The sequence below is a fragment of the Telmatherina bonti genome (assembly GCF_933228915.1).
Source record: "Telmatherina bonti genome assembly, chromosome: 23".
Lineage (NCBI taxonomy): Eukaryota > Metazoa > Chordata > Actinopteri > Atheriniformes > Telmatherinidae > Telmatherina > Telmatherina bonti.
This window is the reverse complement of record NC_136632.1, coordinates 14,772,099-14,796,429: the sequence shown is the minus strand read 5'-3', so window position 1 is coordinate 14,796,429 and position 24,331 is coordinate 14,772,099. Positions and strand designations below refer to the sequence as shown.

Below are 24,331 nucleotides of genomic sequence, written 5' to 3'. Positions count from 1 at the left end.
AATTTTGAAAATACTTTTCTTACTTCAGTGACCCAAAAGCTACAGGTGGTGAGGATGGAACAGAGTTTTGCATTTTTTTTGTGACTTATTGTGTTTGATGTTTGCTGCATTGCAGCATTACTGATGAAAGAGGCCCATTTCTTACCATTTTTCTCTCATCAGTGAAGAAACAGAGATGAGTCACTCAGTGGGAAGCTAAAGCAGCCACGGTCAGTTCACACCGGATCGGACTTGGCTGAGATAGGAACAGACCTCAGAACAACCCACTGGACCCAGCCACCAAGCCATCGTCTCTGCTTCAACAAGTGAACTGAAGTTGTCATCTGTTAACACAACTAACGCTGCAAAGATCAAAGAGCGAAACAGACTTTTGTCCAGAAGGAGGAAATTCCTGATGACTGCAATAGCTGGAAAAAAAAAGTCAACTTAACATGTAACATGTGACATATTTCAAACTCCAAAGCATACTATTGTATGCCTTCTGCAATGGATCTAATGAGTTTCTAAACTTACAGCATAACCACCAGAAGTCACTCTTGATTCTGTTTCATTATTCATTAAAGAAAAACAAGGAACTGAGAACAAACAAATGTTATATAATTGTTAAAGTCTACAAAGAATTACAAATATTATATACATACAGACACACACACACACACACACACACGCACGCATACATACATATGAAGAAAACCATACATGCATGTGAAGAAAACCAGAAAAATTACCATTTGACTAGGAATAGTTTATTAAAGGTGAGAAAACAAAAAGCCACAATCCATTGGTTTAGTTGCTTAAAAGCTATGTACAATATAAATAAATCCACTACATTACAACCATTTTTTCCCCTAGTTTTACATCCTATATATTGAGATGTCACTGACTGAGGAACCGGGCAGAGGGAAGCGATTCGGGAGTTCATTGGGGCCGGAAACATAACCGTCTGTTTGCAGTGGGTACAACTGCTCAAGTCATTGGGTTTTTTATTTATTACTAAGTAAGTAAACAGGCGCCACCAATTGTTTGGAAAGTTGCTAATGGGTGTTTTCAGATCTAAAACTGTCATAGAAGGATTAACACGACTTAGCAGACAGGGAAGGTGTTTTGTTTTTCCTTTAGTCCCACAGAGGAAGTTGTTTTTCTTGTGCTATACCAACTCTAAGTTACAAAAACATTTGTAAGTTGCCTTTTCTGACATTTGAAAAGAGAAACCCTTTCTTGTCATGGTCGTAACACTAGCCTGGGTTCTGCGTGAGACGCTCAGTCCTTTGCCCATTTTAGCGCTAACTGTCCTGCTGGGGTTCTTGCTGCTGATGTGGAGCTGCTGGGTTTAAATGGGACACAGAAGACCATGAGGCAATGGATGATGACGTGGGTGCGCTCTGCACAACGCTTGACAGCACCACGATGCTCTCTTCCGCCACGTCCTCGCCGATCATGCCTTCGCCTGCGCCGTCTGCTTTCTGGGAGCAGTCCATGCAAATATAGTCTTCGTTCTCTGCCATTTCACATGACACGCCCACGCACACCTGGTGGAACCACTCGTCGCAGCCGCCGTCACATTGCACCCAGTCCACCTGAAACATGAGCAGGGATATAGATACTTATGTAAGTATCCAATTTAAAAAAAATAAAATAAAATAATAATAATAATAATGTTTTTCCAAATGTCATTAATGCTCTGCACTGATAGCATGGCAGTACCCTCACAAATTCATGATCTCTGCTCCCCCTGCAGAGCTGAAGGCCAACCATTTCCTCTGCTCTGATTGGCTGCCCAGCAAATTCACAAGAGGCCGAGACTGACCACTGGTTAACTTGGTGGAAAGTTGTCGGCGCTGTCTCCTTCAGGAACAGCATCAGTGGGGCCTGTTAATATGTTATGTGTAACTCTCTTTAAGGTGTTCCAGTGCTGTTATCAGCTGTTGATATTCAATAAAGTTACATGAGATGTTTATTATGTGAAATGTTTGTTATTAACTCAGTTCTGTGGACGCAAAATTTTGTCATTCATCTTTAGACACCAGACAGGTTGGAGTTGGCAGAATTTGACAAACCAATTTCATTAAACTGGAGTCTGACAACAAAAATTGTCCACATACATCCAAAATGATGATGAATTTTTAACGTGACTTCATCTCTGAGTTCATCGGGTGAAATCTTGACTGAATCTACATCAATATTTAGCAACCTTCGTGACAAGATGTGTAGGGGCCACATGTTCTTGTGGCATTCAGGGTACACACAGATGCATACAAAACAATATAAACAGCAAATGCTAAATATGTCACTAAACAGTCAGGCTGTGTGTAATTTTGTCCATTACTGCATGCCAGATTAAAAAGCTCTAAATCCAGATTGCTTTGAAGTTGCATACCCTGGACATGAATACAAATACTTTTGATAAATGCAGAATTTCCAGACAGGGAGAAGAAAATGCTTATGTGTTAGTGGAAGGCAGGATAGTAAGGTAATTTAGCTTTCAATGCAACACTGTGCAGCGCTATATCTTTGTTTTGATGTGGATATATGCAGAGATCTACTTCTTGTTGACATGATAATGGGAGGCACCAGGAAAACAGTGCATGGCCTCATTTCTTCAAGAAGATTTTTTACATGTCTGCAGGTGCAGAACAGGGACATCAGGATGTCTTATGAATTTCCTGTTACATACACAAAACCAGCTGCCAACATCAGCATGAGATCCAACCAGACTTGTTAATAAAATGTTGCTGAAGAATGTTGCTTGAGTTTTGCATTTTATTGCAGGCTGCACTTTGAGAGGAGAACAGCTTTAATGGTTTTTTTGACTGCGTTTCCAAAAAGACTTGTAATTTTTTAGGAGAAGAGAAAAAGAAATGCTTTTGCTTTGTGAAGGTAATGGTTTGGTATATAGCCCTTTCATTGAGTATATTAGTTGTCATTGAAGAATTTGTGTTTTTTTTAAATTCCTAAACGGATATTTTCCTTTGTATCATTATTTGGAAACTGTGCTAACTGGAAATGACCAAAAATCTCAAGATACTCATGTTCTGATGTATAAGACATAAAGTCTCCTTACAATTGTGCTCCAAAGTCATGTTATAAGTCCACCATTGCAACCTAATACATCAACACCTGCTGACCCATACACAGCCAACTAAAATACATTTATATGCACTGTTTAGTGCATTTAAACTTAGAACCGTTGAATATATAAAATATATTCAATAAAAATCTCTGTAAACTAATGCCAAAAACTAATAAAAGGGCTAAAAGTTATGATAAAAACAAAAGATTTTATGAACGAATGTGCCAATATCTCATTCAATTTCAACAAGATATGGAGGTAACATATCTCAGTTTTCTTCCTTTGTTTTGGTTTAATTTTCTTCAGCCACAGTTTTATTTTGAACCTCAGTTTCATACTTCATCAACTAGCAAATTTGGGATGTGTCATTCATTCATAGCCACCCCCTCCCGCCCAAAACAACCAACCCAGCAGGGCCCATAAGAGTTCCACCTGGGCTGCAGGTAAAGATCATATGTGGGTTTGTAAGCTCTTTCTATGGTGGTCTCACCTACCCATATGGGTTTCAGTCTGACTAGGTTTCAGCTGGGGCCCAACTTGGTAAGTTGTGTAGGACCCCTGCAGGCCCCATATCCCAGCCAGCATGCCTGTGTGGGCCCCATAAGGGTTAAATCTAGGCTATGATAGCACTGAGTGGGCAAGGGTTTGAAATGGGCAAATTATGCAGGTGCCATGTGGTTTCAGTTTCATAGACTCCATATGTGGAGCCCATTCGGGCTGGTTGTATGAGCTCCATAATGGTTGTAGGCGGGTTAAGTGGGCATGGAGAGTCCATTGGGGCTGGCTAGATGGTTCCGAAGTTGGGCCCCAGATGAAATTCAGTCAAAAACCTATTTGAAACCCATATAGACAAACACAGGTGATACCACAGTGGAAATTGTGGACAAAGCCATGTGGAACTACCATCTTCAGCTCAAAGATAACCTTTAGGGCCACATGGCCCACATGGACATGCTGGCTGAGCTGAAACAGCCCATTCCACCAAGATCTGAGTTGGTCCTTTGGAGACCTGTGGAATCCCAGTCCACATGCAGGGCTCTTTTTATTTTTTTATTTTCTTAAAGACTATAGTAAAGGTTACAAAATAATCCCATGTATCATCTCCTGCGTTTTAAGAAAAAGCATGGATTCAAAAACATATTTAAAAATCCAGTTTTAATAAAGATGCATAGTCATTCCTCTGACTTCTGTTAATTGTTAACTTGTTACTGTCTATCAATCATCTATGTCTCCATGTGTCATTTTAATGACACTTTGAGTCAAGATTTGAAGTGATGAAACACATAAGCATAAAAAAAAGTTTTTGGAAAAAAAAAAAAGGCTCAAAATGTAGCATTGAAATGTTTTAATATCATTTTTTGGGATAACAAAAAGTATCCTTACCTTGTCTTTACATGGTCTCTGGCAGTTCTTTGCGGCGCACACTGCATTCTCATCATTGGAGTCTTCGGCCCCTGACCAATCATACTTGGAGGGAATGTCCAGGATTTTCTTCTCCTTCCTCTTCTCCAGTCCCTCCCTGATGGCCTCTGCCTTTGCAGTTGCCTTCTCCTTCCTTTTCCTCTCCTTCTCTTCCTTGGCCAACCGTTTGGCCAACTGCTTCATCTCTCGATTCTTTTCCAGGTTAAGTTTGAGCTTCTTCTTCTTAGGTTTTACGCCCAGGCTGAGTTCAAGGCCAACCCTTTTAAGCTCTTTGGACTTTGACGGTCGGATTTCTCCCAATGTTGCAGATCCACCTGTCACAGCAGTCGCCATCAGCATGTGGTGGTGCTCAGCTCTCTCCAGCTTCCTTTTCCTTTTCTTCTCTGAATCTTTAAGTTTGATTTTTAGGGGCTTTTCTATCAAGGAGTTGTCAGGCTGTGGAACAAGACAGAAAGATAAAGTAAATTCAAAAACTTTCATTTCTGATTCTGTACTTACTGATGGAACATTTATCAATGCTTAAGACTTGTAAGATCAGGATGATCGACTCACAAAAGCACAGTTTTCAGTAAACATTTAGCATTTGCTAAATGCTTTGGGTTCTCGCTGTCGCAGTTAGGTTGCATAATAAATGACCTTCCTACCTCCATGACCTGCAAGAACCTTTCCTCAGAGGGAGGGTGTGTGGCCTGGAGGATCCTCCAGATGTGCTGGGTCTCGTCCAGGGACACCTCCAGCAGGTCTCCCAGCATCATCAGTTCCTCCAGCTGGGCCTTGGCCTGAGGGGATAGCTCAAGCACGGGTGGCTCTAGACTTCGAGGTACCAGAGGAGTCTTTCGGGGCTGCTTTCTGGGTGTGCCCAGGTCTAAAAATGTAAACAGTTGCAGGTAGCTTTTTTTTTTTTCCAGAGCAAACCAACAAATTAAAACTCATAAAGAGTAATTAATGAAATACAAATAATGACATATGAAAGCATTGCATGGGGCCTCACTTTGAACACAGGACTTCGAAGCTGATGAGTAGGCATGTTCAGCGCAGAATGAAGGAGTGGCAGCCGGCCACATGTGACTGACCACCTCTTCTGACTTGACAGGAATTTCCTCATCACAGAACAGGTAGGGCTTCACCTCACCTAGGTCCTGAAAAAGTATACACATCAAAGAGATTAAAAACGAGGTTTCAACAACATGGCATGAGTTTAGACCCCTGTTGACTCGCATACCTTCGAATCATAACCATAAGTTTCTCTAATGTCCTCGTCTGAATCCGTTTCCTCATCATCGTAATCCACAGACTGGCGTGGTGAAGTGGCTCTGCTGAAACCGGACTGCTGGAAGGTTTGGATGTGACCCTAGAGAAAACACACGCAACATTTAGATAGAGAGATGTGTAAAAGATGCAGTCACTGTGTCAACTCCAGGGTTCTTACATCTTTCCTAAAGTCAAGTTAAGCACTTTTATCAAAGCATTTTCAAACTCAAGTAATTCATTTATCATAAAGTACATGTCACAAAACATCATGGCAACTCAGATGCTATTGTACTATGAAGAACTGAAAATATTTCATCTACAGAAAGGCAAGATTTAAGGTAAACACAACTAAGTTATTGTTAGGTATTCTGCAATCACATAAAAGCTGTATGGAAACCTAAAAAATTTCCTTGAAATTTAAAAAATTTAAATCTTTATTTAAAAAACTCAAAAATACAAAACGAGTACTATTTGAGGAAGACTCTTTGGATAAATGCATCTAAGTTTACAACACAGTCCAGAAAATATCAACAGATGTAGACATGAAAGGAGCAGTTGAGCTTGTGAGTCTTCAGTAAGGAAAAAACAATCAAGCTTTATTCTAAAAAGCTAATTATTAAATCAGTGATTTAACATGAAAGCATTCTGACTAGCTTTAAACACTTTTCAAACCTTGAAATTGTAAACAACAAAATCAAGGCAGTTTCAAGGATTTTCAGCTCCATCAAGTAGTAGCATGTGTTTTGGTCCATGAAGTAAACTTATGAAACAACTGCGCTGGAGCTTGATTTGGACACATGACCACTGACGTTGGAAACAACTGTGCAAAAACTGAAGCTGTCATGTTCTCCTCATCGGCATGGTTTGTCAGGGGAATCATAAAGCAGCAATGAACAACTTTTGTGTTTTTCCTTCATTTATGGGGAAGAATCTTTAGGTATTATTTCACAAAGTATGCTGCTTTTGAAAAGAGAAAAACTGCAGAAAAACTTATTTTATAAAAACCCATAACCAGTAACCCACTCCCTGTCCATAGACTTACCAGTCTGTATTGGTCTAGCACCATTTAAATGTTTCATAAGACAAAATAAAAGTCTACATGAAGATACAATACATGCCAAATAAGGATGCTGTAACATAAAAATAGCTGGAAATTAATTACACGTTATTGGCCACTAGATGCCCTACTTAAACACTGTCTCATTGAAGACTTGATATAATGAGCTGTTTTTTCCTAAGTGTCTAGTGTGGTGATGTAAGAGGAAAGAGTCAAGTGTCAAAGCCTAAACAAAGCTTCACTCAGCCTCCACTAAGTTCATTCATTCATTCATTATCCTAACCGCTTAATCCGATTAAGGGTTGCGGGGAAGCTGGAGCCTATCCCAGCAGTCTTTGGGTGAAACGCAGGATACACCCTGGACAGCTCGCCAGTCCATCACAGGGCCACACAGAGACAAACAACCACTCACGCTTACAATCCCTTCTAGGGGCAATTTAGAGTAACCAATTAGCCTAACATGCATGTCTTTGGACGGTGGGAGGAAGCCGAAGTACCCGGAGAGAACCCACGCATGCACAGGGAGAACATGCAAACTCCACACAGAAAAGCCACTGTCCAAACCTCGCCCCAGCCGATGTTCTTGCTGTGAGGCCACAGTGCTAACCACTATGCCACCGTACAGCCCCCTGCACTAAGTTCAAGCACCTTATTCACAATTTACGTCTCCGTCACGGCCGCTTCTATAATTTGTACTTGACCGACCGCCTGTCTGCAGTCTTACTGTTGCTATGAACTGAAACATAAATGAAAGGAGTACATTTTCTCAGGATGAATCTTTGAATTACCTGCAGGTCAGGGTTGGCAGCAGCTTTCAGCAACTCGGCATTGATGATCTTCTCAGTTTTCTCCCTTGCCGCCTGCTCCACCATACGCTGGCTCAGCACAGACAGCTTTGCCAGCGCTGAGGAGAGCTCTTCTGTGGCGAGAGCTTGGCGTGCTCGATCCTAGTGGGAGAGTTTGACCAGTGCATGAAACCATATTTAAAAGAAATCAAAAGGAAATCTTAACAATTTCACTCCTCAAAAGAGGAAGTAATCGTCATACCTGCCAACTCATTGCCCTCTCAGTCAAACACTGCAGAGCCTCTCCTTCAGGCAGGCGCACCGGCAGCTTTTGCAGTGAAACCAGCAGTGACAGAATGGTCTCTAATCTCGGTCTTCTCGACCGCTGGCACAGTGGACACAGGAATTTAGAGTCTTTGCTATTGCTCTGCCAACCTACACCCACTTTCTTTTGAGTTCCCGTTTTGGGCAAAGGCACGCATGCCCCGTGGAACCAGTCCTTACAAAGCTCGCATTGCAGCATAAAGCCACTGGCTGTCTTCCGACACAGGCAGAACTTGACCTCCTCGATGCGGTCCGCCATGGCCATCTTGGCTAAATTGGCAGCACGGAGAGAGTGAATGGCCTCCACTTCTTTCTGCTCTTTGGCTTTGAAGGCTGCTACGACAGTCGAAGGGTCTCGCACCTCCCCGAAGCTCTCCTCCAAGTCACTCAAGGTGTCGGGGTCAAAGCCACCTCTCTCCTTCTCCATGAGCTCCTTGACCCGCTTCCGCTTACTTTTGCTGTTGCCGTATATTCCGATATCAACACGAGGACTGAGAACCTAAGAAAAAACACATAAAACATTCGATCTTTTTTTTTTTGGAAAGATCGCCAAATCTTGTAGTTACTGCAAAAATGCTGCTTTAAAAGAAAAAACCAAATACATTTATCCAGATTTAGGGAGGCAAATACAAATCTAATATTTCTGCATGGCCCACCTGCAGCAGTGTATATGTCGAGTTCTTTTTGAGGAAGGTGCGAGCAGTTCTCTCCCTCCACGCTCGAGCTGCAGCCACCTGAGACTCCACCTGCGCCAGTGGATCCAGTCGGACAGGGATGGAGCGACCCCTGGCCAGCAGGTTCTCCAGCTGTTCCAAGTAAGCATAGCTGCTTCCGCTCTGGATGGCCTCCACCTTAGCTGTCCACTCCTTGGCCTTCTGTAAGGCTTCTCGCAGGGCCAAAATATTCGGCAGATATGCTGGGATGTTTCTTGCCTCCAGCACAATGCTCTCTAGGGTCGCCATGCTGTGGCGAGGCCTGGGTTTATAAGAGGACAGACAGGCAGGGGATGAACATGACCCAATGTGAGAGGACTGTGTTTATTGATTCAAACTGTCTGGCCAATATAATATTATAGACCCAGCTTCGGTAATAATTGTGCTGATTCATACTTTGGGAAATTTCTAGATATGATTTAAACTGAAAGAACTTTTAAAGATATTTTGACATCTGTGTAAAGGTTCTCCACAGTTTTACCACAGTATAAGAAACTACATCGTACAACCTGTTGTTTGGAAGACCAAAGAAACATCTTAACGACAACCCATTCCTACAAGTAATGGATTACCATATTGTACTTTGTGGGAAAACAAAGCTAATATTGAACTAAATGAAAGCCATCATATAAAGATGATTGTTTTGTTTTCATTCCACATATATGATAGATGAACATGCTGTGAATATTTGTTCATGGCCTGTTATTTTGAATCCTCAATTTAGACGCAAGTTTTCAAAGAAACACACTAACATTTGTAAACTTTTTTTTTTTTCCAGAAAAACTACCAGCCCACTACTCAGAGGATATGAATCTAACAAACTCATAATAGCTTATGGGAATTTTTTTAAACAGATTTTGCAGGAAATAATCAGGAAATAATTTTATGTTATTTAGAGTTTAGAGTTTATTGGTACAGCGGATGCTTTCAAGTCTAGCAGCTGGTGCCTAGCAGCTGTCGGTGGTCCTGAATTCGACACCAGATTGATGAGTAGAGGGTGGCTTTAACCAACATTTACAGTTGATTAGTGAAATGTACATGTTTAATCTTGACTATATTTTGACCTTCAGATTGGTAAAAGAAGTTTTATCCTGCCTTTCAACAGGTATAGATTTAGTTCATTCCTTATGCAGCATTTCTGCTTCTTTGCAAGTGAACTGTTTAAGATGCTCCGGGCCAAATAACATTGAACATTTTAAAACAACAAGCCACCATTAAACTTTACCAAAAAAAAAAAAAATCCTTTTTTCAACATTGGCCTTATTTACAAGTTAATTTTGAAAATTTGACCCCCCCCCCCCCGCTTACATACTAGGCTTATGAGAGACTTACCAGAGGACGTCAAAGTAGAGTTTGCATGTAAGAAATTACATGCTGCTCTACAGCCAAAGCATCAACACTTCTTTTCCTCTGATTCTTGACTCTTTAAAATGTATTACTGCATCTTGGTGCCATGCAAAAGTATCTCCCTTTACTTTAGCTTTACTTGTTTTTGATTGATTCAGTAATTATTATCACTGCTGTCCATATTTAGCTAAACTCAACCAATTAAGCTGACAAACCTAACATCACACTCTACAATGAAGCGAGGTGTTACAATGGCCTGAAATGATAACCTCCCATTTCAAACCGATTTTAATGAAAGTGTAAGGATTTTTGATAGGAAGTTTCCAGTTTTCAGAATATGCTTACTTCACCTGGAGTTTCGGGTATTTCTGTACATGCGAAACCTTACCTGGCCTGCAGGCAGGCCCGTGCTTTATCCTCCCATCTCTCTGAGACAGTTAGAACCTCTTGTAGCTCTGCCATGGCCTTCTCCACGGCATGATGTGGAGCCAGACCCACTCCAGAATCTATCAGCCTCTTCATCAGCTCCAAAGTGACACGATGGGGCTCAGCGAGGGTGACACGCACCTGGGCAGAGAAATATCACATATTAAAAACACTAACTCACCCGTTTTAAACATCTGTCCAGGTCACTTCTCGCAGTGAGCAATGAGAATCCGTTTCATTAACAAAGTCATAAAACTGTGAAAAAATAGCATAAAAATGTGACATGTCAGACAACTGCTAACCTCATCCAGCCAGCGAGCCTGCTGCAGCTGCTGTTTGAGTCTGGGTAGCTCTGGCAGCTCCACATCCAGGCCACTGCCCAAGTCCAGAAGAGCCTGAAGCTTGGAAGAGTCAGGCATTTCATCTGACAGCGCCACCTGGGCTCGCTCATGGAAGTCCTCCACATTCTCCAGTAACTCCTAAAGACACGCGGAAAGCAAAGGAAAACAAACAGAAGTCAAGTGGAGTAGTACAAGTTTAGTACGGAGGAAGAAGGGATTTGCAAAAAAAAAAAAAAGGGAAAGAAGGTAAAAGAAATTATACAAACTAACAGTATATATGCGCACACACACACACACACACACACACACACACACACACACAGTTTGGCTGAATGACAGCTAATCAGCTGAATCAGCGAGTTCAGGAAATAACAGATGCAACTAACTTTGACTTGGCGCGCCTGACTGATGATGCATGGTAGTCTGTAGAGCTGGTCCACAAAGGCTTTGAGCTCATCTACAGTCAGTTTGGTGCGATTACGACTGTTCTCAGAACGGAGGCGGCTGCTGGAGAAACATTTAGAGAGCATGTTCAGTTTGTCTTTTAATCTGATCAGTTATATTATCTTTTTGTTTTAAGGAAAAATGGTTATGTATATTTGCTTAACGGCAACAACAAATCTCCAACTAGCCTGTGATAAGTCAGCCACTGCTCTTCTGTTGCTTTAAATAACAAGTTTCAAGTGTACACATGGAACAGACCTGTGTCTCTGCTTGCGGCTGAGCAGGAGCTGGGCGACAGAGGAGCACGTCTCCGCTTCTTTCACCATTTCTCTCAGGCGACGGAACAAAGTGTTCTCGGGATACTTCCTGTCTTCAGCATCCTCCAGCAAAACTTTGAGCTCAATAAGATCTATTCCAGACAAAGAAGCAGAGAACTAGAAATACACTAGAAGTAGAAACACATATAATGATAGGTAGCTAACACGAGAGTCATGGGAGAGTTATTTACTAAGCTGACGCTGAGTTTACTGAAGCTGGCTCAGGTTTAGGATTTTCATCTTATTTGGGATGTAAGTTCAGGGATTCAAACAGACATATCTAGACATTTAAACCTTTTCTAAGGGGGACAAACAAATCATTTCCATGAAACTGAATACGTTATGCAGGATATTGACCATGTACATTCTTTACATGAGTTTATCTTAATTTTATCCCACATGATCTTCATTTAATTTTTCATATGAAGTTTTTGTCAGATAAACCAACTTGTTGCACTGAAAATGCACAGATAGAAAAAATAGTTCTTATATGTAAGGAATATCAAAATCATAATAAAATATGCTAAACTGACAACAACCGCGCACTCTAAGTATATATCTTTTTCTAAAGTTTGAAATTTTTCATAGCGAGACATTTTCGGTAATTAAGGTGAAAAAAAAATCTGTCTCTCACTTTTTCATACAAATAATTCCTCATAACTCAGACATAGAATTTGCAGCTTCTATATCAAAACCATTTTTTTTAACATTAGTTTGTTTTAGAAACAGAACAGCTCATACTTAATTTGTAGCTAAATAAAGTACAAACCTTTCTTGTTTTTCTGGTCTGCAGACAAGGCCTCTGTGACCCTTTTTGCCCAGGTGTCGTAGGACTGCGCACGTGTCTTCACGCCATACAGCATAGAGGGAAACTCCTCCAGATCATAACGATACCTGAAATATATAAAGCCAAAAAAATGTAAAATTATGATTTCCTAAAACAGAGAAAATATTAAAACAAGTCTAAAAAGACATTAATCAAAGTGTCAAAATTTAACTTTAAATTTAGGCCACAAAATATTCATCCTAAAAAGCTTTCACCGTCTATTTTTGTTTGCACAGCATCAAACTGCAATCTCACCTAAGACACTTGTTGCCAAGAGGGCAGTCGCAGAGTTCTGTGGCATGATGGAGACAAACCAGGCGATCGGGGCTGCAGGAACACGTCAGCGCAGACAGGAAGCAGGTTGTCTTACACTTATAACACTGACGCTCGTCATCTGGAACAAGCTCAAAAACCTCCTGTTCTGATGAAAGCACTCCCTGTACATAAAGAGATAAAAAAGGGAAAACTGATGAACTGAACCAAAAACATGCGGCTTTAAACAGTCATGCTCAACTTTTAGGTGACTTGCAGGAACAAAGAAAGATTCTCATTTTACAGTTTGACATCCATAAACCAAGAAAAAAAAAAAAAGGAAATACATTCACCATTTCTTGAACAGCCTGTCTGAGTTTTGTCTCTTCCTCCATCATGTCCCCCATTTCCTTAAAGACAGCAGCAGCCAGTTCTACATCAAGGCTCTCTGGGTCGGCAGCCATCTTGCACAAAAGCTCTTCATGGGAGAAGACGCAGTAACGGCGGAGGCGTCGATAGTGGGCAACACACTGACGGCCCATTGGTAGCTGAGAAGGACGTGTGGAAAATTAACAGCTAAGCAAAGAAAATTTATGTTATATACACCGTCTGACCAAAAAACAGTTGCCACCATGAGAACTTGTCACCTACCAATATTTTATTGGAACGCCATTAGATTCGATTCTTTCGATAAGCTTTCTCAAGATATATTTCCGTTCCGTGTTGCACTAATTTTTCACCACGATCTTGTATTAATGATGGGAGATTCCAACTTCTGCACAAATCCTTGTTGAGGTAAATCTGGACATGATCTTCCATTGCTCCAGAGTCCAATAATGCTCCCAATGAAATTAAAGCCTTTTTCTCCAGTTAGCCACTAATCAGTGAGTCGTAACCTTCTTATGACAACACAGCTGTTCAGTCCCAATCCCTTCAGCTCATATTGTTCATGTGGAAATGCTTTACTTTCACTATTAAACATAGTTCTCCTGTTTTTCTTTTTGATTCCACCAAATGTTTGAGAGATCGCTGATCACAATCATTTAAGAATTTTTCCAACCACATTTCTTTCTGAAAGACAATCCCCCACGACCACCACTACTACTAAAGGATGTATCTTTCACATGACTGTTACAGAAACGAGGAGCTACTCTTTGCATCAGTTTGGGTTCAATAGGATGTTGTCAGTTGCCTATGCAGTAATTATCCAATCGGAAGCTCATATCTATTAGCTTAGTTAAGTCCAGGTGGGTGATGGCTTCTCTTTGGCCAGCCAGTGTACGTGTTATATATGAACTAGGAATTAAATGAGATTTTTCCTTACCCAGTCAGCTGTACAGAAGTTAACAGCTTCTGCAAAGTTGTACCCCTGGTTGAAGCCACTGTGGTAGGCCCTGGGGAATGTCACCACAAACTCGCCTGCACACTGATTGGTCCTGTATACCTGAGGGGAGAAATATACCCAATGAGATTGCTGATAAACACAGATCCCATGAAATTTCATTCAATCGCATATCTCCTCCTAAGCTCCGATTACGCACAGGGACACCGTGCTCCATGAGGATATTGGGATTCATGATGGTGACCAGCTGATGAAGGAGGTCAGGTTGGGAGTCAAACAGTTCTGGAGCCAGCTTTTTCATCACAGCCTCAAGCTTCTCTGCCGCAGACGCCGGCACTCCATACCATGTCTTGGGTTCACCCCTGGAAGACAGAGCCATGTGAAGATATATAAAAGACAGGCAAGTTACTGCAAATTGACATGAAAAATATCTAGTTTTCGTCTCTAAAGCGGTATGATTAGCTTGTACATTCTTACCAGTGGAGGAAATTGATGGAGTAGCTCCAGTGGTCCTCGATGTGCCAACAGAAAGAGGAGAAACACATGCCCACATAGAGCCATGGCACCTTCATGCCCGATATGTCCACATTGATGTGGGTAAGCACAGACTGCTCCAGCACTGGCATGTTGTTCAAGTTCCATCCAGAGTTGGCATATTCCTGCAGTAGAGGAAAGAAATTCTTTAAGACCCTGCAAATATGTAGTTATTTTAATATGTCCTATAAAAAGAAGAGTAAATACAAGCTGTGCAGTTGGCTAAATAGAAGTCCCTAAAAAAATACATTTAAAAAAATAAAAAAATAGAGAGTTTGTCCTGAATTAAGAAGTTCACCAGCTAAATCTTTGATGGAACATGTAAAAAAATAACGAGCCAGGCTTATAATTAAACTGAAATTGTGACCCCAAATCCCAACATCATCAATGATAAATCAACTCAACACAGAATTTTTGATATTTAATACATTCAGAATAATAATTTAAAAAAAAAAAAGTTAAACATCAGGGGTCAGCCTTATGCAAATGAAATGCTGTGGAATATGCAAAAGTCCTCTCACCTCTTCATCTCCAAGTAACCTCCTCTTGCCATCCCTAACAGGAAAACCACTGCCCACATCCTTGGAGCTAATATCGGCTCCATATTCGACAATGACATCCTCCTCGATGCTACTGACCAGGCGCCAGAACTCCTTCTCCACCAACTCCGTAGGAACCATCTGAGGACACAAGGTGGATCTCATTAAATCGTGTTTCTTACCTGAACACTAAAAAGCCTGTGATCACATTTAGCCATTAACTGTTGCCATAACTGAGCTTATTATACATACATGAACTGGCATGTTAAAATAGTCTGACTTGAAGTGGTCAGCCATCTCTCCAAAGCTCTGCAGCGTGTACTCCCTCACAGCCTGCTCAAAGCCAAACGCCTCCCGAGGCTTACTGCACTCCTGTAATAGAATAACAACCAACCCAAAGGAATTTCATATTATAAAAAGTTAAGATCAAAAATATAGAAGACAGATAAAATATATATTAACATAATGCTATGTGATTACAGCCCCTAGGAAAAAATAAAAAAGAACTGCATATGAAAAACATGAAAAATGTCATTAAGACTCAACAAAAAAAAGCACTAAATGTGAAAAAAACAAACAAATAAAATGTCTAATTTAACATACCAAGCCTTGGAGATGAGTGGTAATTTTAAAAACCTACGTTTTCCAGACTTATCCAACATCAAGCATTACCTCGGCAACACATTTTGGGCATCGCCAGTCTCCTTTGGGTACGTCCTGCAGAGGTGGGATCAGGCAGAAGGTATGGTAGCTGTCGTCGCAGCCATCACACAGCAAGAGCCGGTCCTCTTCATCCCCTCTTCCACACACCAGGCAGAGATAGAGATCGATCTGACGGGGGATCATGGCCACAAAGATCATCACGATTTACACAGATCAGCGAGTCACACAAGATGCTACCATTAGGAACACAATTGCAAACATAAGAAAATGGTTCTCACAAAGTTGACCTCCAGGGTCTCCTTTCGTGGTCTCATTTTGATGGCAAAGGCCTGGGCTTTGAGGTGACGCTGCTTCTTACTGAACCCATCGTCTGAGTGAAAACAGAAAGTTAGAATCAAAGTAACACTACTAATCTGACACATCACAACTAACCCAAACAGCACTTACCAGCTGACAGAATCTCCAAACCAACCATTTTAGGACTTGTTCCAAAGATTTTTAAGCTTTTTGGATCTTTGTTTTCCCTCTAGAGAAACACAGCGACAAACGCAGCAAACAGTCAAACAGAGTGATCCTGCTAAAAGGCCAAATACCGAAACGCCTTTTAAGGAGTGTGACCCCTGTTCTAGGTTTACCTCTGACTTTAAGCGCCTGGAGCAGCAGACACTCTTTGTTTTGTGTGGCGTCTCCATCTCCATCTTTCTCCTTTTCTTCCTCCTCATCTTGTTCCTCTTCATCCATTGCTTCCTCGCCAACTCCCTCATCAACTTCTTCCCCATCATTCTCCTCATCGTACGGCCGATTGAGACCCTGATTGAATTAGTGAGAGGGGTTGAAGAAAACCAACTTTTTCTTTTTAAAAACAGTGTTTCAGTCATTTTAAGAAAACAGTTGCCATGTTCAATTTTCTTTTTAAAAAGGTGTGTTGTATGAGTGACACAGGTGCAAAACAACTGCATTCCTGAGCCGCCGTGCAACAATTTATGATTGTATTTGTGGATGCTTGAACTTCAATACTGGCTGACAAGCAACACTGCATTCCTATGCCATGTGTTGAGAAAATCCCCACAAGTAAAGGAAAAAGCGGGGATGATGGCCCCACAACTAATGAACTAAAATATTGACCCCAATTACTAAATAACAGACAGGACTGAACATGCAAAGAGCAGCAAGCACCACTTACAGTCAGTGTAGCTCCAGATTGAAAGAGCTCATAGGGATAAAGGATTCTCTCATAGTGTGAGCGTAGAAGAGAACCAGTGCCTTTTCCCTGTGGGAAGCCCATTCGGCTGGCTACTTTGGACCATCTCTTCTCTTTACAAACCGTCTCAAAGCCCCCCTCGGACGACACAATCTGAAATACACAAAAGTGCACAATACAAGTGTTTCATTAGAATAATAGCCGGAACACTGACAACACTTTAAAGGCCGGTTCATACTGGTATCGTGTCTGCGTCCAGTTGGGCTCGCATGGCTGATGCAAATGGAAAGATGGAGAGGGTGTGTTTATACTTGAGCATAAGGTCTGCAGATGGCAGCATGGCTGGTATCAGAGTGGAGTTTTTTTGTTTTGTTTTTTTTTGATGGTTCACTTCAGTTCCAGTAAGTATGCCCAGTTTTAGAACAATGGCATTCAGACCCAAACAAACGGAAATACATAATCACATTCTGACCAATCACAAGCGAGTACTTGTCGTCGTTGTTGCGTAGCCAGGATGCACGTCAGGTCCAAAGAAGTGAGTATCAAACCTCTGCGGACTTACGCAAAGTCTATGGAGGTTACAACGTAACCTTTCCATACCTACCTGACGGAGACGCCTCGCAAGTATAAACCAACCTTAACAATAAAATACAAAAATAAACAATACCTTGACATTTTAAATCTTTTACAGCTCCAAGAAATATTTATGTAATGGATTAAAAAAAAAAAAAAAAAAAGTGCTGTAAAAAGTAGTTGAACTGATCAGGTTTTACCTTGCTGAGTTGATAGAGGTCTAAAATCTTTCTCTCCACATTAGGGAATCGAATCTTGGACCCCTGCAGCTCCCAGAACTTTGCAATTTGATCCAGAAAGTTCAGCTTAACTCGAGTTAGGGCCTGGACAAGCAAAAAAGAGAGAGAGAGAGACAGAGACTATCATTCTAAGAGCTGAATGATCTGCTGCTGCTGCTGCTGCTGCTGCTGCTGCTGCACTCTCTGAGGACCTCAGGCAGAATTACTTTTGAATAGCTGCACTTAGTAAAAACCAAAAGTTTTCTAGTCATGTGGAAATCATATAAAACGTCTTTACAACAGCTGTCCTGCTGGCCTGGATTTAACGAACGGTCACCAAAAATATCAAATGGAATAAGATAGAGAGCAGTGTGCAAGCTCTGCAAGTTTATTCAAACACAGCTTTAAACTTCATCTTTAAACAGTGGCATTTAGTTAATTATGGTCCGGTTCCCATTCATTGTGTTCACTCGTTAGATGTAAAATTTGACTGACAATTGTTTAAAATCACAGCTACAAAGGAAATAAACTAATTTTAAGAAAAGCATGTCACTTTAGCTCCTCCGCTTTGATCTGTGGCAGAAGGGCCGAAGATGCAATGCCAGGATAGATATGGATGGGAGAAATCAGGTGTAAACAAACTGCGAAATAGGGTAATGGAGTTTGCCACTAGCTCAAATTCATTTAGGTTGATGAAAAGGCAGCATTTAAGGAAACAGCGTCTAAGATAAAGCAACACACAAGTGGCAACTGAGGCTCATATTTAACCAACACAATTATTCAGGTGGCATGTTGCATCTTTCTGGAAAACTCACCTCAAGCTCATTCAATCTTTGTACTCTCGGAGTGAAGCGAAAGTTACGAACATCGCAGGCAAAAGGAGGCTGCCAGTCCTGACAGACATGAACAAGAAAAAGAAAATCAAGGTGAACAATGAGGAAATGGCAGCATATTCAAATCCCAAGTTTCTCCAAAATAACTTCTACTTACAACATTAATATGAATATTCATGGCACAAATGTACTCCTCAGAAAGTTAAACTATGCCTAAAAATAATCTTTTTCAACACATTGTTCAACTGGGGTCTTTACTTCTACATAATACAGATCCCTAAAAGTTCTGTATTTCTCTAACTTTTTAGTGTGTATGTTTAAAACATAAATTAGAGCAAAATATCCCCATTGTCACAAGTGTGACGGAAGTTCAAGGCCTTCATGTGGCCTCAATGTTACATCATTGCTGCTAATGAGGCACAATCTGAACCGACTAGCCGTCAGGAAAACAAAAACAAAACATGACAACATGAAACTCTTGAAATGTTAAAACTAGGTCCGAAAACATAGGAAAGACGGTACTACACTTAAACTATATACGTTCAGCAAAGTGCAAAGAAATCAAGTAGTACTTGACGTCTATTAGATTAATGCCAACTAGTAGAGTCATTGTCTTTCACGAAAATCCACGCAGGCCCAAAGTAAGCCTGCGTACTGTACTGAGCATAATGGAGAAATCCTAGCAAACTATTTTCTGTACGTCTTGACAATGTGTGAGTTTACCTGCGGAGGTCTGATTTTGCAGATCCCCGTCTTCTCTGCAATGGGTCGGATTTTGTTGATAAATCCTAAAGGATCTGAGAAATCCTCCCAACTCGGCTCAAACACCGGGCATTCAGGAGGGGGCACGAACTCAGCAAATGCCGACATGTCAGAGTGATTCCAGTCTTTGACAATAATGTGTAAACAAAATGTACGAAGTAGATATCAACAGTCCGTTTCCTTTAACACCAGTCGTCTTCCTGGGGTACTTCCTCCGTGTCCATGTTTATTCGTGTAGGTATCAATGATAAAAGAAAATCACATCAGTGACAGTGAATCCCAGTCGCGACGGTGATTCATAATATGAACAGAAAGGGAATTAAAAGGAACACGCTTCACAGTTTTCCCATCATTGGTAAACAACGGGCCAGGTCAGGCCGGGGAGTGTCGCCAGCAGTCTTCTACCTGGGGCGCGGGGCAGGGTCAGTCCTGTATGTCACCATTCTTCCCTCAAATACGCCAGCTTCTCGGTTCTGCAGTGAGCTTAGCCGAAATCGATCATATATGATCTTGAATGAAGTTTGTAAACAAAAAGCAAAAACTCTCCGTCGACGGCTCTATGGTTACGCAAGCCGTCGTTACGTCTCAATACCTGGAAAGTGCAGGATGTCTTCGTGATGATCCATTTCCAACAAAGTAATCAACGATTAGCTTCAGTCCTTTTTTGGCTGGGCGTAATGCTCATTAGCCAACGTGATCACGCTTGCTCGTCAGGCTTCCTCAAATAAACACCAGTCGCCGCTCCCATTTCTGAAAGTGCCACTCAATGGCAAACCACAGGAAGGGGATGCTAGCAGAAAGCGTATGTTGATGGCTGATGTCTTCATTCTGCACTACCCCCATTCATTGCAGCGTTTCAGGCTGTGGAAAACCTAGCGTAAAGCTAATTTAGTAGGCTAAAGCTGCTGCTGGTCGTTCCGCAGCTAACATTGTCCGAAAAAGTCGATTGCAGAATAGTCTGCCATGGGCAGAGTAAGTGAAACAAAATCTCGCACAAAAAGACAGTAAGTTGTTTGCTTAGTTTGATCGCATGTGACTTCCTGTACAATTTAACGTCGTCTTTCCAAGCTGCATTAGCTAGCGTGCTAGCTAAGGCTAGCAAAGGGAAAGGGGGTGGTGTTGTGGTGCCTTCAGGAGCATTCTGAAAGTAAAGGAATTCTCTCGATTTCGAGTCAAAAACTAAATGAAAACAAAAACAGAACCAAAATAAAATGGAAATAGAGACCCGCAAAATTGCTACATTGTGGAGAAATATAGAATTGATACAGAAAGTTGCATTATCACTCCCAATTTGAACAAATGGCCACTAAATAATAATAAAATAACCATAAAAAGCTAAATTACTGAATGCCACAATTGGCCAAACGGAATCGTAAATCATGTTGGATATGAAAGCATCAATAAGAAAAAAGGATAAAAATGGAAATAAAAAAATGTCTGTTTAAAAAAAAAAGACAGGACAAAGTTATCCAAGAATTACCTCGAATGAAAAATAAAGGAGAGAGGCATGACAACCACAAGGAGACAGTTAATGCAAATCTTCAGTTTTTATTTATTTATTTATTATAGTTTCATTTATTTCCCCTCAAATATGATCAACATTAAAACCACACCTTAAAAAAGCAAATTATCTTCGAAACTCAGCTGCAAAATATTAATATAAGTTTTGTACAAAATAAAAACAAAACAAAACATGATTACATTGTGATTATTTACTATTTTTTTTAAAAGTATATTCTTTTAAAGTCAGAAATGTTACATAGAATATACAGTCAATCTGTAGCTAAGTTATTTGTGTGGTTTAAATGGTTGTAACAATCAGTTTACTTAACAGTGAAACACTGCATAAATTCAAGCAGTCTTGATGTATGTTTCAATATTCATCATGAAATGGATACTCTGGATGGTCCGACCACCTGTTGAGTTAGTAAAGAAAAATATTATTATTAAATTTATCATTGAGGGGAAAAAAATCACACAGGATGTAGTAGTTTACTCACATGAGAAGCTCCACAAAACGGATATCCTTGTTGAGCCCCTCAATTGCCTTCATCTCATCCTCAGACAGAGAGAAGTCAAATATCTACAGTTAAAACAGATGAGTCACAAAAAAGATTTTTGACTTTGGAAATGTACTTTAGAAGAGATATTCAGTTAATAAAAGCAAATGTTACCACACTAACATCAAAGTTCTCCTTTATACGAGCAGGGTTGAAGCTCTTTGGGATGACTACTACTCCTCTCTGCATGTTGAATCTCAAGGAGACCTGTGCTGTGGTCTTTTTATACTTTCTGCCAATTGATGCCAATAGTTCATCTTCCAATAACGGTGGGCTTTTCAGATTAACCCTGTTTAAAAGAGTGGTATTTTACAGTAACAAAAAAGTTAGGTTATTAAAATACTCTAAAAAAAGAAAAAGTTTCAATCCACCAAGTTTCCATTTCATAGACAACTGAGCGACAGCCTCCACAGTCCTTTCCTGGAAACACATTCTATAACTTCTATAACCTGCTTCAACATATGTATATAACTTTGATTTGTCTTGTACATTAAATGTGTTACACAAATAAACTTGCCTTGTCTTAGGCACTAAAAAGTAATTGAAACAGTCATTTTGGTAAACTGGAGAATCCAGTTTGTAGACCTAATTTCCAAATGGAATTTCAGTTTTATTAATTATATCACAGATTTTTTTTTTCTATTTCTGTACATCAATCCAAAACAATTTTGGGTCTAAAGAAGAAAGCAGCATACTGTACATCTTTTTTTTCACAGTCACATTTTAACCTGTATTTGTGGCTTTCAAACAAGTTATATACGGTAATAGCATTTTTATAGATATGGAAGTTTTTATGTAAGTATGCAAATACTAGCTAAGAACATTGTATCTTTTATTTATCACACATAAACTGAGAGTGATCCATACCAGGATGTATCTCTAGATGTCCCCAGGGGGCTGTAACCAACGATTACAATGTCCTTCTCCTGGCAATATTTCAGCAGTTTTGGTTGGGTGAAGTATGGATGGCATTCAACCTGTGTTTAAAGCAAGAAAAAAGCATTTTGTGACTTGACACACACAACTTGAAAAGTTCTTTATTTGTCTTGTGTGCTATAGCCTGAGTTCATGTGCCTAGCTTCTGTAAAATGTCATTTTAATTTCTGTTCTATTTTTCTCCTCTTGTGCTTTCAATATACATTGCTGTGGGTGCAAGCAAAAGTCTTGAAACCAATTGTTGTTTTGCTTTTTTAATGGTAAAACTAAAGACCAAAAACAAAACAAAGAAAAAACTTCAATCTAGACTTTTCTACAAAACCAACTGAAATGCAGTAACTGTGTTGCTCCAATGTCCAGTGGCTTCTCATCTTCTTTTCGATGGATTTATTTGAGTACAATGGCCAAAGTACGTCATTGGTCAAGAGATTTTCATTTCTACTGAAACACAGAACTATATCAAAACAAAAAAGTAAAATCACATCACAAAACTCAGATGACTGAAATGAAATTACGGTAATAGAAAAATGGCTACAACAAATTAAATCTATTTTTCCCTTGCTTATTTTTGTAGGGTATAAGTTGTATGGATTGGGTTTGTACCTGGTTTGACACTGGTTTGTGCTTTAGTCCAGGTTTGTTGAGGATTAGTTCCAGTTGTCGTTTGTTGAAGTTGGATACTCCAAGAGACTTAACAAGTCCAGCATCTTTGCAAGCTTCCAATGCCTGTCCAAGACATAGAAAGTTTAGAACTGTAAAAGACTGGACTAAATCCTGAACTTTGAACAAATCCTAAAAGATTACAGCTAACAGCGTTGTTAGCCTCTAACCTTGACCGCAGGTTATTAAGAATGGCCACTATATACTTTTTTATAGATAGTACAGTCTGGAAAATATGCAGTGTGGTTATGAAAAAAATATTCATAATTTCATCAGTACTTGGGTTGCTATTGTTAGTGTTGACAATAAATAGATGAACATATTTAAGACATATTTTTCTTTGTCCACTAGACTCACCTCCCAAGTGGCACAGAGGTCTGTCTCATGGTAAATCCACTTTCCATTCTCATCTCGTGGGTAGAATGTATCTCCTGGCTTCAGAAAACACAATGATATTTAATGAGGAGATATATCTTGATAATTCCCCTCTCCTAAATATGATAACATATATAGAAGACATGTTTATTTATTTCCTTTTTATATGTATCAGTCAAACAAGTATAAAAAAACCACTTTAACCTTGAAAGCTGTAGGCATTTCTACTATATAAAGGTCCACATAGTCCAGCTGCAATGTCTCCAAAGTTTTCTCCAAAGCTGGGCGTACTAATTCAGGAGGGTGGAATGTGTTCCACAGCTGTAAAATCAGTGCAAACAGAAAGGTATTACATGTTGCAAAACTGTGGCAGTAGGTTATCTATGTGGCCTTGAAATTTGTTCTGGCAAACACTTTAGTACTTGACAATGCCCATTTCGGACACAAACACACAATTTTTTCAAACCTTTCCACAATAAAAGATCTCCTCTCTCTTCACAGTTCCATCAGCTATTTTTTCTCTTATTGCTTGTCCCACCTCATGTTCATTGAAATAGACCAATGCTCCATCAATATGTCTGTAACCGATTTCGATGGCCAATTTGACAGCTTCATATGAAGTCCCCTTGGGGGTCTGTCAAAAAACAACCTCTATAAGTAAAAGTATTTTGAGTCACAGTATAATATATGTGTTTTCATGATAGATAAATTCATTCATGGATTGCATTCGGTTACATTAAATAATCTGTCTTACCATCTGCGGACTCCCATAAGTTCCCAGTCCTATCAAAGGTATGCTGTTTCCATCACTCAGATGAATTGAATGATTTTTGGTAGACAAGTCCATGTTCATCAAAGTGTCTGCTGCCCTTTGTGAGTCTTTGATTAAAGCCCACACAACATGCCATTCAGCACATTTTGAAACAGTCTTGTGTATCTGCTCTTTGACCACAAATGTGACTCCTCCCAGATAGAAAGAGCAGCCTCCTGCACACACTCCCAGAAAGATAAAAAAAAAAAAACTACTTTATCTTACACATTAATAAGTGAAAATAAAATA

At 40.2% G+C, this 24,331-nt stretch overlaps 2 protein-coding genes across 2 annotated transcripts; both read right to left on the bottom strand.

Annotated features, from left to right (window-relative positions):
• Nucleotides 1-736: 736 nt before the first annotated feature.
• Nucleotides 737-20,285, bottom strand: kdm5a (lysine demethylase 5A). The gene is given in 29 exon segments (XM_079262974.1): nucleotides 737-1,577; nucleotides 4,454-4,927; nucleotides 5,137-5,357; nucleotides 5,484-5,631; nucleotides 5,715-5,843; nucleotides 7,589-7,747; nucleotides 7,848-8,408; nucleotides 8,566-8,884; nucleotides 10,358-10,536; nucleotides 10,698-10,874; nucleotides 11,123-11,243; nucleotides 11,439-11,589; nucleotides 12,267-12,391; nucleotides 12,579-12,760; nucleotides 12,929-13,123; nucleotides 13,900-14,019; nucleotides 14,117-14,279; nucleotides 14,395-14,576; nucleotides 14,973-15,131; nucleotides 15,243-15,362; nucleotides 15,663-15,821; nucleotides 15,932-16,023; nucleotides 16,101-16,179; nucleotides 16,289-16,310; nucleotides 16,312-16,463; nucleotides 16,837-17,007; nucleotides 17,628-17,750; nucleotides 18,461-18,538; nucleotides 19,202-20,285. Coding segments are annotated over 29 exon segments (5,202 nt in total). The 5' UTR covers nucleotides 19,349-20,285; the 3' UTR covers nucleotides 737-1,283.
• An 828-nt stretch (nucleotides 20,286-21,113) lies between these two features.
• LOC306773517 (aldo-keto reductase family 1 member D1-like) lies at nucleotides 21,114-24,124 on the bottom strand (the record flags this gene model as incomplete). Its single annotated transcript, XM_079263359.1, has 9 exons — nucleotides 21,114-21,156; nucleotides 21,241-21,323; nucleotides 21,424-21,589; nucleotides 22,168-22,277; nucleotides 22,840-22,962; nucleotides 23,254-23,331; nucleotides 23,476-23,592; nucleotides 23,738-23,905; nucleotides 24,026-24,124. The coding sequence occupies 9 exons, from the start codon at nucleotides 24,122-24,124 to the stop codon at nucleotides 21,114-21,116; spliced, it is 987 nt and encodes a 328-aa protein (XP_079119485.1).
• Between the last annotated feature and the right edge of the window lie 207 nt (nucleotides 24,125-24,331).